Raw genomic sequence first — 15,813 nt, 5'->3', positions numbered from 1 at the left:
CGTCTGTAATGTGTCAAAGATTTATTGTTGGGAGAGACTACTGCAGCAAACTTTTCTCTTCAATAAGGGAAGAGACTGCTGGATCCTAAGGAGGAGACGCCCAGGAAACGTCAATGTGTCATTTCACCAGATTCATTTTCAGTTATTCATGCTACCACTCTCCGCAATAGCAACCCACAAATGTCAAAATGTCATTGTCCAGTATTGTTTTCTTTATATTGGCCACAGAAAATCCTTTTTTAATAGTAGGCCAGTGTCCAATCAGAGCAGTCAACCATGTACTACCTGTACCAAAGCTACATATGAGCATTAATAACATGTGATGTTTTAGCTCAGTGGCTGTAATCTCAGAGTTTATCATTATTCCATTCCAACAGCTCTTTATTTTCACTCTGATAGAAAGCGTCATACGGGCTGGTGTGAGACGCACAATGGATTTTGTCACCGAGAAACTACAAAATAAAGACAACACAAGGCTCAACGCTTTCCTGAAGTAAGTATTATGTTTTCTGTATGAAGAAAAGTAAGAGTAACACAATACACTTAAGCTCCAGTGTGTAAAACTTTGGGAAATTATTTCCATTTGGTAGAACTTTACCACGCCCCTCAAGGGACATAGTGAGATTGTTTTTTTGGGGGGCAGTTTTGAGATGCCTCGCAATAAGTTTTTTAAATGTCTTTGATTTATAGCCTATTAGGGACTTAGACAGGAAGTCAGCTTCAGTCCCTTTTAGGTCAGCCGGTCAGGGCTTGTTCTTTAAAACCCTGTCCCATGTTCAATACCCACCTCTGGGTCTATTACGTTACTTGACTCCAAACGTGAACGAAAGGCAGATTTTTCACTGTAAGCAAATCACTTAGATTTGCTTACATTGCCATTTAAATATTATAATTGTGACAATGAAAATTAAATTATTATAAAACAGTTCATTTGTAACATTTACTGTTAGAAGAAGGTCTGAGAGGCCATTGGCCCCCAGAAATCTTCACATTATTGAATCTGGCCCTTTAAAAAAAAGTTTGGACACCACTGAAATAGAAATAAAACATGGGGTTACATTGTCTTCACAGGGACACATTGGCATGTAGACTAGTTGAGCCTGGAATCCAACCCTCAAACCTCCAGTTGAAACAAGACCCGCTCTACCGCTGAGTTTATATATAAGCCCGGGGGCCACATGTGGCCCTCCAATCGATTTCATGTGGCCCTCCAAACAATATCAAGTTGTAACGAGTCATTTCTATATGTTTTTATTTTTAAATGAATAGATTAATTTTGCATCATAAATATGTTTTTTTTATTGTTGCATATTAAAACAACCACTTATATTTTGAAATGATCCAATCCAACTTTATATGTAAAGCACTTAAAAACAAACACAGTGGACCAAAGTGTACAAAGTACAGAATAATGGATAAAAGACAGAAAAGCTCACACGAGGCAATAGCATACATAAAATAAAATAAAAAATTGATATGAGCTCATAATGTCCACCACAACTGTTGCTTTTCCCAAAAAAGTTGGGCTTTTTTTTTTTTTTTACTTGACTGGTCCCCGACTGACCAGACGAGACCGTCAGTGGCCCACAGGTCATTTGAGTTTGAGACCCCTGCTCTAGGGGCTCCGTCGAACTTGAAGCAGAGTAATTACTGTATACTTAGTTTTAAGTGTACAATCACCTGATTGTATGAATTGTTTTCTGCTGTTCTGACTAAATCCCACTCTTTAAATCCATGGTCAGCCTAACCTATATTTACATTTTGTACAACAGAGATAAAATCAAAGATTTGATGACAGAAAAAAGGGAACTAGTTGGTGTCTTTGGGAAAACGGGAGCTGGAAAGAGCTCTTTGATAAATGCCGTCATTGAGGAGAAGGAACTTCTGCCGTCTGGGGATGTCGATGCATGTACCTCAGTCATGATAAAACTGGAGGCTAACATGGACACACAAAGATATGAGGCACACATTGAGTTCATTACGCCAGAGGTGAGTATGTTCTTCTTCTCTTTTTCATTTTCACCATCAGATATCACATGTCATTTCACAACTCATTTGTTCCAAATAATTTCATTTATTTTAGGAGTGGAAAGATGAACTGTGGTCTATGGAAAATGTTCTTGATGAGCATGATGATGATTATAGTGCCACTAAGGAAAAGATTTCAGCACTGTATGAACAAGATTGGAAAGAAATCTCTAACGGCATGGACAACAAATATTTCAAAGAAATTCCAGAATTTCTCCAGTCAAGGAAGAAGATTATCAAATGTGACTCGGTTAGTAAAACCTCTTTAACACTAACATTTGTGATGATACCCATGTGAATCCACTAAAGATTAATATAATATATATAATATACATCATATAATAATATATAATGGTGGTCAACTGTGAAATCTATACTTCACAATTGTTTGTTATTACTCAAAATCACTTCTTTTCATTTACTCTGTTACTTTTACTAAGTTCAGTTGAGACTTGTACTTATTTTCTGCAGTTAGTAAAACTCTTTGAATACATGTATGAACAGATCGTGTAATTTAACCTTATTTTATTTTTGATCACAGGCTAAAGAACTTGCAGAAAAATGTGTCAAATACACAAGAAATTACTCCAACGTGGAAAAGTGTAAAGAAGTAAAGAGACAGTATTGGCCGTTAGTGAAGTGTGTGACTCTCAGGGTTCCTGGAAATGACCTCCTTCAGCATGTCACAATTGTGGACCTTCCGGGAACTGGGGATCGTAACAAAAGCAGAGATAAAATGTGGAAAGAGGTACGCTGTTTACTTTCAGTTCTGTTTATTATATATATCTCGTTTAGAAACAGTATTTTTATTGACTGTAATGCATCTGCAGATTGTTGGAAACTGTTCCACTGTGTGGATTGTGACTGAAACTACTCGAGCAACAGCAGAGAAAGAATCTTGGGAGATCCTGGAAAATGCCAGCAGCCTTATGGGAAATGGTGGCGAGTGTCAGCACATTCACTTCATTTGCACCAAGTCTGATCAAATTAATGATTCAGATTTTAAGTAAGTACTGAAAGATTTGATTTATGAATCCATGATCTGTCTAAAACATTTCATTCTGTTGATCCTGGGCTGATGTTGATCAGACTAAGAGATGTTGGGGATCGGTGATGATGAATGAAAGTCAGTGTTACAGCAATAATATCGTGGTTCTGAAACTACTTTGCAGATAGAACCTAGTGTGTACAACAGATGGTCACAAAGCTTCACTGAGATGTTCCCTTACATTGAGACAACACCTGCAGTGATGTAGACACTGTACTGGTCTGTTGTAGTGATTTACCGGTCCACCTACGTTCCAACGCTTACCTACAATCATGAACTGTGGGATGTGAGATTATTTAAAGAAACAAAGACATGTTTTTTTCTGTTAAGTAGGATTGTATGTCTAGACTCTTCTCCAAACTTCAGATGTTTCAGTGTTCCAGGAAGACTGAGTTGCAGGTTGAAATCTCTTGCAGGTCACGAGATGAAGTTCGTAATCGTGTGCTTGAACGAAACGAAAAAGCCAAACGTGGAGTGATGAAACAATTCAGCAAGGAAAACGAAATTAAGGTGCGTTACATTAAAAACAGAGAAAATCTGAAACAAAGACTACAACTAGAAACCTGCTAAAATCACAGGCCTTTCCCCCAGAAACACTTCAGTGATGACTGTTTCAAAGTGTTCACAGTGAGCTCCAAAGAGTTTCTGAAGACTAAATATCTTGAGCGAGATGAAACCGGTAAGTAGAGATTTCTCCATAACAGATGTTTGTGTGAAATGTTGAGTGTGGTATACATTACATATTATGTATAAGTATTTCAAATGATAGCATATTTCTTTGACAGAAATTCCGCGATTGCAGAATATTTTGAAAGACCTGAACGACTCTCACTCAGAGACATTAAACTATGTGTCTGGAGCTCGTGGGATTTTGTCTCTGATTCAAGGAACCAGATGCATGGAAGTGGTAAGAGTTATCTTTATGTCATTGATCATTTTATATGCCATTAATATAAAAAAAACACATCTTAATCATGTCTGTGGACCTTGCTGCATAGCAGTTAAAGTGTGGTAAATTGTTACAGGCTGCATAACTGAAGTAAACCTATCGTCTGTAATTTGTTTCAAAGACACTTTTGATCTTATTTGTTGAAATATTGTTGACATATGATGAGCATAATAAAGGAATACTTCACTGATTTGCATGTGGCTTTGTATTGCTAGAATAGCAGTAGTATTTTTTTTTATAAATTGTGCTTCCCTCCCTCAGTTTTTCACAATCTTTTTCCCTTTCCAATTTTTGCCCTACGCTGAGTCAAGGTTCAAGGTCTGAACTTTTTAGACTCACCTCTAGGGGGACGAGACTTCAGTCCCAGAATGTAAACAGTGTCCGCCATCTTTGCTAACACTTATGCTAACCCGGCTCTTGCTCTGCAGAGTAAACTGAGAACCACAATGATTGAATGTAGTTTTCAAACTGATATGACTGTAAGAGAAAAGACCTGCATTTCAGTGAAAACTAGTGTTTTGTTTTGTATTTTTATTTTTATTACATATTTAATTCCTCGTGGGGGTTTGTGTGTTTACACAACTAGCCCTGTCTGCTTCTAAGCTTGAGACAGCAAGACTCTCACGGGGCAGCGAGCGCAGTGCATGCTGGGAATTGTTGTCGGTCATCTTCATGAGCCAACATGACATTTTTCTGCCTTTCTCGGTCAAAAAGGCACTTGCTGTGTTTCACATGTCTATTACATAGATGACCCAGTTTTAATAGACATTCATCTTTAAAAGCCTCTATTTGTTGCCCTAGCGATACTGCAATAAACATTCTTCATTGGACCAAATGGATTGATTTACTAATTCATTTCTTTTATTTTTTTCCACTTTCAGGCTGGTAAAAAAGCAGAAGTGTGTAAGGAGCTTGAAGAGAAGATGAGAGATGAACTTGACAAAGTCAAAAAGTCTGTGGAAGAGGCTCATTCAGCTTTTGAATCACACCTTGCAGAGGGCCTTGAAGAATCACTACGTTTATGTGACAAAACAATGAAGTCCATTTTAGAGCCTGTATGTACCGGTGTCCCAATTATATATTTTAACTAATATAATCTTTTTTTTTGCACTTGATTGATTTTAATTGCACTCTGTTTGTTTTGTCCCAGGCAAGGACATCGGGTAGCAGCTTTCACAAGATACTGAAGTATGTAGTTCAGAACAATGGTGCCTACAAATCAAAGAAAGGGAAACCTAAAAACTTGAATGAGAAGTTAAGTTCACATCTGACTGACAGCATTGATGCAGAATTCAAGAAGACCTTCCCGTGAGTTGTTACTTAATGAGGACGTAAGAAAGTCCACGGTTATGTACGTTCATACCAAAAGCATTTGATATTTTTCAGAAATGAAAGCAACTCTGGACCTTTCAAGAATGTCATCAAAGAGTTTTCACTGAACACAGAGACGCTGATTCAAAAGCACGATGACGTCAAACTGCAACTCACTTTTCTCAAGACAGAGGTAAACTATTGTGAATGTGTGTGTAGGTTGGCGATAAAACATTGACTTCAGTGCACAGTGACCTCACGGCTGTACTGCATGATGAACCCAATTGTTAAAGAGATAGTTTGGGTTTTTGAAGTGATGAACATGTGCTCACTGAAAACATGGCTGCCAGAGGGGACACAAGGGAAACTGAGCATTGCCAAATACAATTTGCATCTGCTTAAAGTAAAGCAAAAGCACAATTTCTCCTCTTCACATTTTGTATATTTCAGAAAATAGTGGCAAAGAATGATAAGTAAAATATTACGGAGTAAAGCCTGAAAACGGTTTCTCCAGTGGAGTATTAGTAACCACACACGTCATCAGTAGTTTACTTAGCTAAAATGTCTTTGTCCTGGAAATACGCCGTCCCTGGATGCTGTCACTTTCTTTAATAGTCTTTTAAGATGAGGAAATGAAGTAGAGAAGAACAGAAAGAAGAGCATACATTGGGTTCTCCACTTTCCTCCCACAATCCAAAAACATGTGTGAATGTACATGTACTTCATGTTCTCTCTCTCTCTCTCTCTCTCTCTTTCTCTTTGTCTCTCTCTCTCTCTCTCTCTCTCTCTCTCTCTCTCTCTCCAGGAGGACAAACTCAAACTACAGCTCCACAAAATCGTCCGGGATCGTAAGAAGAAGATCTACAGCAGCCTGACAGACACAATTGAGGCAAACATGAAAACATGCTATGACGGTAATCAAGATAATTTCATGTAAAACCTGCGACGACAGTAAAACACCTTTATATTAATCATGATTGTACAGAAACAAGTTTGACAAACAACAAAAGAGGAAACTTTTTTAATTACAGAAGCAAAAGAGATTCGTGGAAAGGACTCACTGTTAAAAATGAGGGAGATTATTCGGACTCATGTACGTGCTACAAGGAACACAATGTTTGAGATGGCTAAAATGAACATGTTGACACAACTGGATGCTTTGAAGGTTTGTACATTTTGTGTAATATGTATTGTTATCAATGATTTGAGGTAATCATTTACATAAATGTTTTTACTTTAATCAAGTAGAATATGCTAAAGCTCCTCTTGCTCTGAAAACTCTCCATCACTGTCATAAATGTGATATTATCATTGCACATGTTAATGTAGTCTTTGATTCTTCTGACCAATCTGAAAACACTCAACAGTTGATGCATATCATTCACATTATGTTGCTGTGTATGTGATAATGAAGTAATGATGGCTAATTATGACGGTGAATTAGGAGGAAATACTGAAGAAACTCGAGGAAACCCTGATGGAATCTATTGAACTGGCACTCAAGACAGACAGCGACTCATTCCCAGGTAGAAAACAGCATAAATCAATCAATTCTTATACATGGATCACTGAGAATTCAATACATTTATTACTGCCTGAAATTAATAAATCAACCTGAAACCTGAGACTGTTCACTGTCCTCGCTCCCAAATGGTGGAACGAGCTCCCCATCGACATCCGGACAGCAGAAAGCCTCCACATCTTCCGCCGCCGACTAAAAACACATTTCTTCCGACTCTACCTCGACTAAGACGATAACGACGACGACAACAACAAAAAAAAAAAAACTATTTATCGCACTTATGACTAGCACTTCATAGTTTGATTTACTTGAAGCTCTTACTTACTTCTAGCTCTTATTTGTACCCAAATGTTTAAATGCACTTCTTGTAAGTCGCTTTGGATAAAAGCGTCTGCTAAATGACATGTAATGTAATGTAATGAAACATACATATTTTTTTAGATGTTTCAGGAGAGCTTGACAATGTGACCAAATACTACACTCACCTGGAAGGCAGGCCAGAAGAACGACCAGGGCCGTCCAACTGATGACAGGATTGTGTCTTCGAGGGTTATATTTCCCAAGCTTTTTCTTTGGAGACCTCATTTTTAAAGGTGACAAACCATCCTGACAAGAGCAGAGTTGTACTTTGTAACATTTCTGACCATTTTTAATGCCGTTTCTGTATCACCTTATATTGTAGGTAAATTAGCCCTTTCCATGAGATAATTGTGTGATAAATAAATCACAGCTTCATTTTATTAATGTACAATTTAAAAATGATAATTACTATGAGATAAGTGAGCGTGTTTGCTTTTTACCTGCTTTTTCTGTGCTTTGTGTTATTGGACGAGGATGGACCCAGCCCCAGGGGCCCATGTAGGCTCACCAACTTCTTCATGATAAAATAAGGAATGATTGTAATCATTTTTACTTTTACATCTTGTTGCTTCTCCGTTGCTACGATACACAGGACTCACAGCGAATAGGACAATCAGTTAAAAGTGTCCATTTTCTGCTGGATAGTAATGAATGACAGACTGAGAGGGCCTGACAGCAGGAGGAGGGTTTTATTTTCCGTCTTATCAATTGTGCAAACTTCATTAGTGGACTAACCTGGATTTTTTTCTGTCATGGTTTTGGGCTGACTTGTCAAAAATAACATTCTGTTCAATCCAAATGTTGTTTGTCTTTTAAATATGGAACAAATCCTTATTTTTTTTATACATATATATATATATATATTTTTCTGATATTGCCAATTTTAACCACTTTAACGTTCACATCTGCTTGTTTAATGATGTTTAAGGATTTTAAATTACATTCCAATGTTTTATTAGTTTTAAGTTAACCTCTGAGTTAAAGGGGGACGGATTAGATGAAATGGGAAGAACAGGTAAAAGAGCACTTTGGGAGTGGGAGTGTAAGCCCTGTGACTTATTTCATTTTCACATGGAGGGCAAACACAGAACAGATGAAAAAATTCTTTGTCTTCTTGATTCTTGAGGGGTTTAATGTTTAAATTGTTTTTAATTGATTTTGTTTCCAATGTATTTACTTGCTTCTGTAATACACTATGAATTGCCTTGTGTAAGAATGGCGCTATACAAAGAATCTTGCCTTGCCTTATTTTACGTAATGGTTGGCAACCCTAGGCCCATGGGCTGTGGGGCCCCTGCATTACTTTTTTTAAGAATATTTTATTTTTCAGTTTTCAATTTCAAGATATACATGAACCAATAAACTGTATATCTTCTTATCCCTATGTTGCTGAAAGTCTTTTTCCAGCCCAAGAATTTCCTTTTCTAATTTTTCCACTTCTGCTACATATGATTTTTTAAGTCCTTTTGTACATGAGATTATTTGTCCTCTTAAATAAGCTTTTAATGTATCCCATAGTATGAAACTATTAGGGGAAGAAGGACAGTTTGTTTCACAGAATAGTTTGATTTGATCCCTGACAAATTTACAGAAGTCACTTTTTTTAAGGAGGGTCGGATTCAAACGCCACCTGTACATGCTGGCCATTTTCTCAGGCATTACTATAGATAGAGTGAGTGGAGAATGATCAGAAAGTATCCTTGGCAGATAATCAGACTCTAATGCTCTGTAAGCCACATGTGTTGACAGTAAGAAAAGATCAATTCTAGTATGTGAATTATGACGGTTTGAATAAAAAGAATAGTCTATGGTTTGGGGATGTATTTGCCTCCAAACATCTGTTAGATTTAAATCTTTCATAAATGATAGAGTAGTTGAGGCTGACTTAGACTTTGCAGTGGAGGTTGCTGATTTATCCAAAATCGGGTCTAAACAGAAATTAAAATCTCCTCCCATAAGAATATGTTCACGACCCCCTGATACTTTAAGAAAAATGTCTTGAATAAAGAAAGTGTCATCATAATTAGGGGCGTAAAGGTTTAGCAAGGTCCATTGTTCAGAGTAAATTAGACAGTTTATTAAGACATAGCGGCCTAGTGGATCACTTATTGTTTCCTGAACAGTGATGGGAATGTTTTTGTTTATCAAAATAGCAACTCCTCTGGCTTTAGAGCTGAGAGATGAAGAGAAGACTTGGCCGATCCATCCTCTTTTTAATTTATTATGTTCCTGCGCTGTCAGATGAGTCTCCTGGATAAAGGCTATATCTGTTTGAATCTTTTTTAAATATGTTAACACCCTCTTCCTTTTAACGGGTCCGTTAAGACCATTGACATTAAAACTGACAAATTTCAACACCTTATTCATGTAAAAAGATTAAGGATTTGACAGTGACTTAGTAGTCTTTCAACAATAAGCTTAAAGAAAATGCCTCTCTGGAAACAAACAGAAAAAAAACAAATAGAAACAAAACCTCCCCGTTCCCCCAGGCACCGACCCCCTGAACACTCGGCGCCATCCAAAAACACCAATCGGGACCTCCGTTGAATGCTCCCTAAAACTATCATACCCAACTAATACCTTGGGCCCGGAGCTCTCTTGTATATAAGTTTGTAATCACTCGGTATATAAACGACCTCAAATGTAAACATTGTTAACACCCGCTTTAACCAGAAGTAAATGAAAGTTCAAGTGCAACCTCACAGCAATAGGATACGTTAGCTTTTTGTCCATAATGTCCAAAAATAAATTATTTCAAAATAAAATAAAATAAAAATAAATGAAAAAATACGTGAAAAGAAAAAATAAATAAATATGGCGGGGGATCGTTGCACTTACATAAGAGTCACTGGATAGTTCAAGGATATGCAGGAATCGCTCTCCCTCAGAGTTAGAGGAGTTGTGGTGCTGCACCTGTAGTCACCTGTAGTCACCTGTAGTCACCTGTAGTCACCTGTGAGACGCAGGATTAATCACCTCCCGGGAAGTCTCGGAGAAAAGATGCTGCTGCTTCTGGTGATTTGAAGAACTTTTTCTCTCCATTAGGTAGGATGACTCTCAAGGTCGCTGGGTGGAGGAGGCTGAATTGGAGCTTCTTTGCGTGCAACTCCTTCTTAACATGATTGTATTCCTTTCTTCGCTTCACCAGGTTTGCACTCAGATCTGGGAAAAGCATCACTGCCTCTCCCTTTAAAAGTGATCGGCCCATCTTTTTCTCTGGATGTCTTAGCGGCCATTCGGAGGATTTTATCCCGGTCCTGGTACTTGAGTAGGCGGATGAGAATGGGTCTGGGTCGCTTATCTCCTGGCGTGCGGAATGTCGGGGACCGATGCGCTCTTTCAATAATCAGCGGCTCGGGAAAGTGCTGTCGTCCCAGCACAGAGGGGATCCAATCTGTAAAGAACCGCACCGGGTCGTTTCCCTCTCCGCCCTCCTGTAGGTTAACGATGCGGACATTATTGCGTCGGCTTTGATTCTCTAGTTGGTCTACTTTGTCCACGAGAAAGTCCTTCTCCTTCATCAGACGGAGGACATGGGAGTCTAATTCAGTTAGCTTATCTTCAGCTGTGCTAATTCGCTCCTCTGCCTCCGTGATGCGTGAGCACATCCCGTCTACCACAGTTTTCAACCCCGAAATAGAATGATTAATCTCGGCAGTTTTGGCATCGAGCTTCTGTGAGAGTGCTTCATTACCGCGTTTTATTTCTTGTAGTATGGCGTGGCTTCCTTCCACTTCACGTTGCTCTTCCGCGGCCATGTTGTGCTCGGTGCTCGTTTCACGTGTTGCGGCTTGAGGAGAAAAATGGTCGATAATTGAGCTTTGCATCTTATTTCGGGATCTCAAGTCCATATTTCACCAGTTGGATAAAGTTCCAGGTACAGCGGGCGTTATTTATAACTTAAAACCGAGTTTTCCTGAAGAGCTCCGGAGCACACGTCTTCCTAGCTCAGCTGCATCACCGGAAGTCGGGCCCCTGCATTACTATCCCAATATCTGTATAATGTGCTACCACGTTATTCATCCTGATATTGTAATGGGGCCCTGAAGCCAAATAACACTGGTTATTATGTGCTGGCCCCTTAGGCTATGGTATCCACCCCTGATGTCTTGATGGGGCCCTCAGTCAAATAACAAAGGCTATGGGATATGTCTAATAGGGCCCCTCAGTCATATTATTATTATGATTTTATTAAATTAAATACTGCTCCATGAAGTGCTCTTACTTTTTTGCTAACCTTGAATAGATTGTAGAAGCTTTCATCATTTGATACAGACTTTATGACTTTTCATGTAATGATCTGAAATAAAATGTTTTTTCTTCCATGTTTAGAGACAAAACTGTCACATATATAGAAATATAGAAATCATCGAGGAGCACATCTGTTGGCACAGCCATGATCCTTGATTTTCTTTAGGTTTCAAGAGATGCATGCGAGTCTAATGTGGCTGCATTTAGATGCTGGGTAGTTTTAAGAAACAATACAGTTAGATTTCTTTGCACAGACTATATATACAATGTAAAAGCCCAGGTCATACACCTTTACTGTCGTATACAAATGTTAGAGTCTACAGCTTTAAGGGATCCTATACCACAATAAAGATTCTAAGGCTGCTTAAATTGGCAGCGAGGTGTTAGTTGCCAGATTAAGTTTAGTGACCGTGTTAGGTCCCAGGGATAAGTTTAATTTATTGGTTGGACTAACCAGATGTGAGCTTCACTGCTCACGGCAGGTTCAGGAAGGACATAAGAGTGATTTTCTTGTGACATATGTGTCATATGTGGCATAAACAAATAAAGTCCAACTGAAATTACTTTAAGTCTCAACAAAAAGCACCGCCGTCACTCTGACAGCTGGGGGCTGCATCCACTGTGTTCCTGCAGCCGTCTCCGCTCAGCGTATCTCTCACTGGACCTGGCCTAACCACATCCCACTGCCACAATGACATGTTGTTTGATTGTGGGTGCACCGCAAACGGGTTGCGACCCTGATCTGGGTAATGATGTCCCCACAAAAACAATGCAGTCTCAACAGCTGGCCAGCCAGTACCACAACTGTTGCATATGTAAGTGATAGTGTATTTGTACAATGCTTTCACCATTAGCATCACATTTAAGTAAAACTTTCATCCCACAATCAATATTTTCCTTCTTCCAAAATCTGTTTGACAATGACCTGCCTGTTCATATTACTGATTTTGAGTCTGGCCTGTTCTTCCTCCCAAAATGAGAACCATTGAAAGTAAACTGAGCCCTCGGAGGCGCTGGGATGTGTTCGGTACGTCAAAGTCTCCATAATCCCAACCTCCTACAGTCTTTCCTTGGAGAACATGTAAGCCACGTAACTCAGTCCATTGCCCCCATCTGTCGATGAAAGGTACCTCATTCATCTGATCATAAAAATACTCATAGTCCATATCCATGCTTGTTCTATTATATTGGCAATGCCTTTATTGGCACAATTTATTGGGCACATTTTTGAGTGTTCATTTGCCCATTTTCAGTGGCAGGGTCATTTCTCACTGTAGCCTCCACCAGTCTATTGTCCTCTTATTTGTAAACAAATGTTGAAATGCACTTATTGTTCGTCGCTTTGGATAAAAGTGTCTGCTCAATGACGTGTAATGTAATCTTATGTCATTATAATAATTATCATTATTGTTTTTATGTTTTGTGAGAAATATTTTCTGACTCATCTGGACACATACATAACATGTTGATGTAGCCTCAGAACCTGTTCTGCAATATTGCACAATCTAACTCTTATGAAAAAATACTGTGAAACTAGTGAGAGGTGGAGACTTAAAAGAAAAGGCTCAGATTGAGCACTGCACTGTGGTATTGTTTGTCCGTCAAAGAGGAAGCAACAGAATGTGAGTATGGCAAATTGAATACATTTAATTCAAGAGTAAATTTAACAGGGAGAAACTAAATTAAAACAGGATAACATGCAGAAGTCTTTTGTGCTATAATATGCTGTATGAAACAATGAAAAGTCATTGGATGTTTTATGTATATATACACACACACACATATATGTATGTGTATATACCCATTAAATATGTCGGGATTTTACAACATTCTTTCTTGATTTTATAATTAATTTCTTCTTCAAAACCTTTTGATAATTGGGTGTTGGATTTCTTTACTTTGTTACAAAACTGAAAGAATTTAGAGTTGTGGGAGGATGCAGTGGTACAGTGATCAGTTTTGATACATACAATTGCATAGTCCTTCCTTAAAATGATTATTTCTTTAACTAAGCTGTTGTTGAAAAACACAATTTAGAGGTGACATACACATTTATAATGTATATTTATTACTGTACATTATCAAATAGATTTTTGAGGTGTGGTTCAGTGCTGACATTGCTAATGCATGCACCACCAATGACAAATGTAAAATTTCATTTTGAACTTCCTGATGGAGGCAGAGGTGGATTAACAACTCCTGTGTGATGTGATGAAAAATATACTATATACCTATATGTTAAAGATATGTTAAAGTCAAGCTTGTGCAGATTATACTGGGTGAGTCTTCTGTTAAGGGGCTAACTTCTGGTCATATGGTCAGCACCTCAAACAACCACACTTCAAAAACAAGTTTTGAACACAATAGGACAGACAGACAGAAGACAAGACAAGCGGTCACTGATCTGAGTCAATGAAATCAGCACATTTGTAAAGCTAGTGTTTAACACTACAGCCTACAGAATACCTTTGTGAAGACTGAATTGTAGGTAACGAAAACCATCCATCGTCCACTGGGCACACCCTGGACCGGTCGCAGGTCCATCACATAGACCATATACTCTCACACCTATGGGCCTATGGGCAATTTAGAGTGTTCAGTTAACCTCTGCATGTTTTTAAAGTGTGGGAGAAAACCAGAGGACCCGGAACAGAACCCATGCAGAACATGCAAGGAAGTTTTCCCCACTGTAGGCCCATCTGTACTTGCAGTTATTAATAGCAATCTGTGCTCAGGTGTGGTCCCTGAATATTTAAAAAAAATGCAGTCGTGCAACCTGTTATGAAACAAAACAGGTCTTGATCACGCAGTTCTCACTGATTATAGGCGTGTCTCCAAGCTGCCTTTTATTTCTTTTATTTTCTGCCTTATAAAATCCTCAAGAACATAGTTTACAGTCAGTTATTTGCCTTTCTGGAAGAGCATAACTTACTCAGGGTTTTCCAATCTAATTTTAAAACTCTGCTTTCACCATTAGCATCACATTTAAGTAAAACTTTCATCCCACAATCAATATTTTCCTTCTTCCAAAATCTGTTTGACAATGACCTGCCTGTTCATATTACTGATTTTGAGTCTGGCCTGTTCTTCCTCCCAAAATGAGAACCATTGAAAGTAAACTGAGCCCTCGGAGGCGCTGGGATGTGTTCGGTACGTCAAAGTCTCCATAATCCCAACCTCCTACAGTCTTTCCTTGGAGAACATGTAAGCCACGTAACTCAGTCCATTGCCCCCATCTGTCGATGAAAGGTACCTCATTCATCTGATCATAAAAATACTCATAGTCCATATCCATGCTTGTTCTATTATATTGGCAATGCCTTTATTGGCACAATTTATTGGGCACATTTTTGAGTGTTCATTTGCCCATTTTCAGTGGCAGGGTCATTTCTCACTGTAGCCTCCACCAGTCTATTGTCCTCTTATTTGTAAACAAATGTTGAAATGCACTTATTGTTCGTCGCTTTGGATAAAAGTGTCTGCTCAATGACGTGTAATGTAATCTTATGTCATTATAATAATTATCATTATTGTTTTTATGTTTTGTGAGAAATATTTTCTGACTCATCTGGACACATACATAACATGTTGATGTAGCCTCAGAACCTGTTCTGCAATATTGCACAATCTAACTCTTATGAAAAAATACTGTGAAACTAGTGAGAGGTGGAGACTTAAAAGAAAAGGCTCAGATTGAGCACTGCACTGTGGTATTGTTTGTCCGTCAAAGAGGAAGCAACAGAATGTGAGTATGGCAAATTGAATACATTTAATTCAAGAGTAAATTTAACAGGGAGAAACTAAATTAAAACAGGATAACATGCAGAAGTCTTTTGTGCTATAATATGCTGTATGAAACAATGAAAAGTCATTGGATGTTTTATGTATATATACACACACACACATATATGTATGTGTATATACCCATTAAATATGTCGGGATTTTACAACATTCTTTCTTGATTTTATAATTAATTTCTTCTTCAAAACCTTTTGATAATTGGGTGTTGGATTTCTTTACTTTGTTACAAAACTGAAAGAATTTAGAGTTGTGGGAGGATGCAGTGGTACAGTGATCAGTTTTGATACATACAATTGCATAGTCCTTCCTTAAAATGATTATTTCTTTAACTAAGCTGTTGTTGAAAAACACAATTTAGAGGTGACATACACATTTATAATGTATATTTATTACTGTACATTATCAAATAGATTTTTGAGGTGTGGTTCAGTGCTGACATTGCTAATGCATGCACCACCAATGACAAATGTAAAATTTCATTTTGAACTTCCTGATGGAGGCAGAGGTGGATTAACAACTCCTGTGTGATGTGATGAAAAATA

General features: G+C 38.1%; 1 protein-coding gene across 1 annotated transcript; it reads left to right on the top strand.

Moving 5' to 3' along the window:
* The first annotated feature begins 276 nt into the window (after positions 1-276).
* On the top strand, positions 277-8,596 carry LOC131463793 (nuclear GTPase SLIP-GC-like). The gene is made up of 16 exons (XM_058635830.1): positions 277-287; positions 332-493; positions 1,773-1,989; positions 2,084-2,278; positions 2,570-2,776; positions 2,859-3,034; positions 3,493-3,586; positions 3,668-3,755; positions 3,862-3,983; positions 4,907-5,080; positions 5,176-5,333; positions 5,412-5,529; positions 6,142-6,250; positions 6,368-6,501; positions 6,781-6,862; positions 7,300-8,596. The coding sequence occupies exons 1-16, from the start codon at positions 277-279 to the stop codon at positions 7,383-7,385; spliced, it is 2,133 nt and encodes a 710-aa protein (XP_058491813.1). The 3' UTR covers positions 7,386-8,596.
* Positions 8,597-15,813: the final 7,217 nt, after the last annotated feature.

The sequence above is a fragment of the Solea solea genome, chromosome 8 (assembly GCF_958295425.1).
Source record: "Solea solea chromosome 8, fSolSol10.1, whole genome shotgun sequence".
NCBI lineage: Eukaryota > Metazoa > Chordata > Actinopteri > Pleuronectiformes > Soleidae > Solea > Solea solea.
This window is presented reverse-complemented; position numbering and strand designations above follow the sequence as displayed.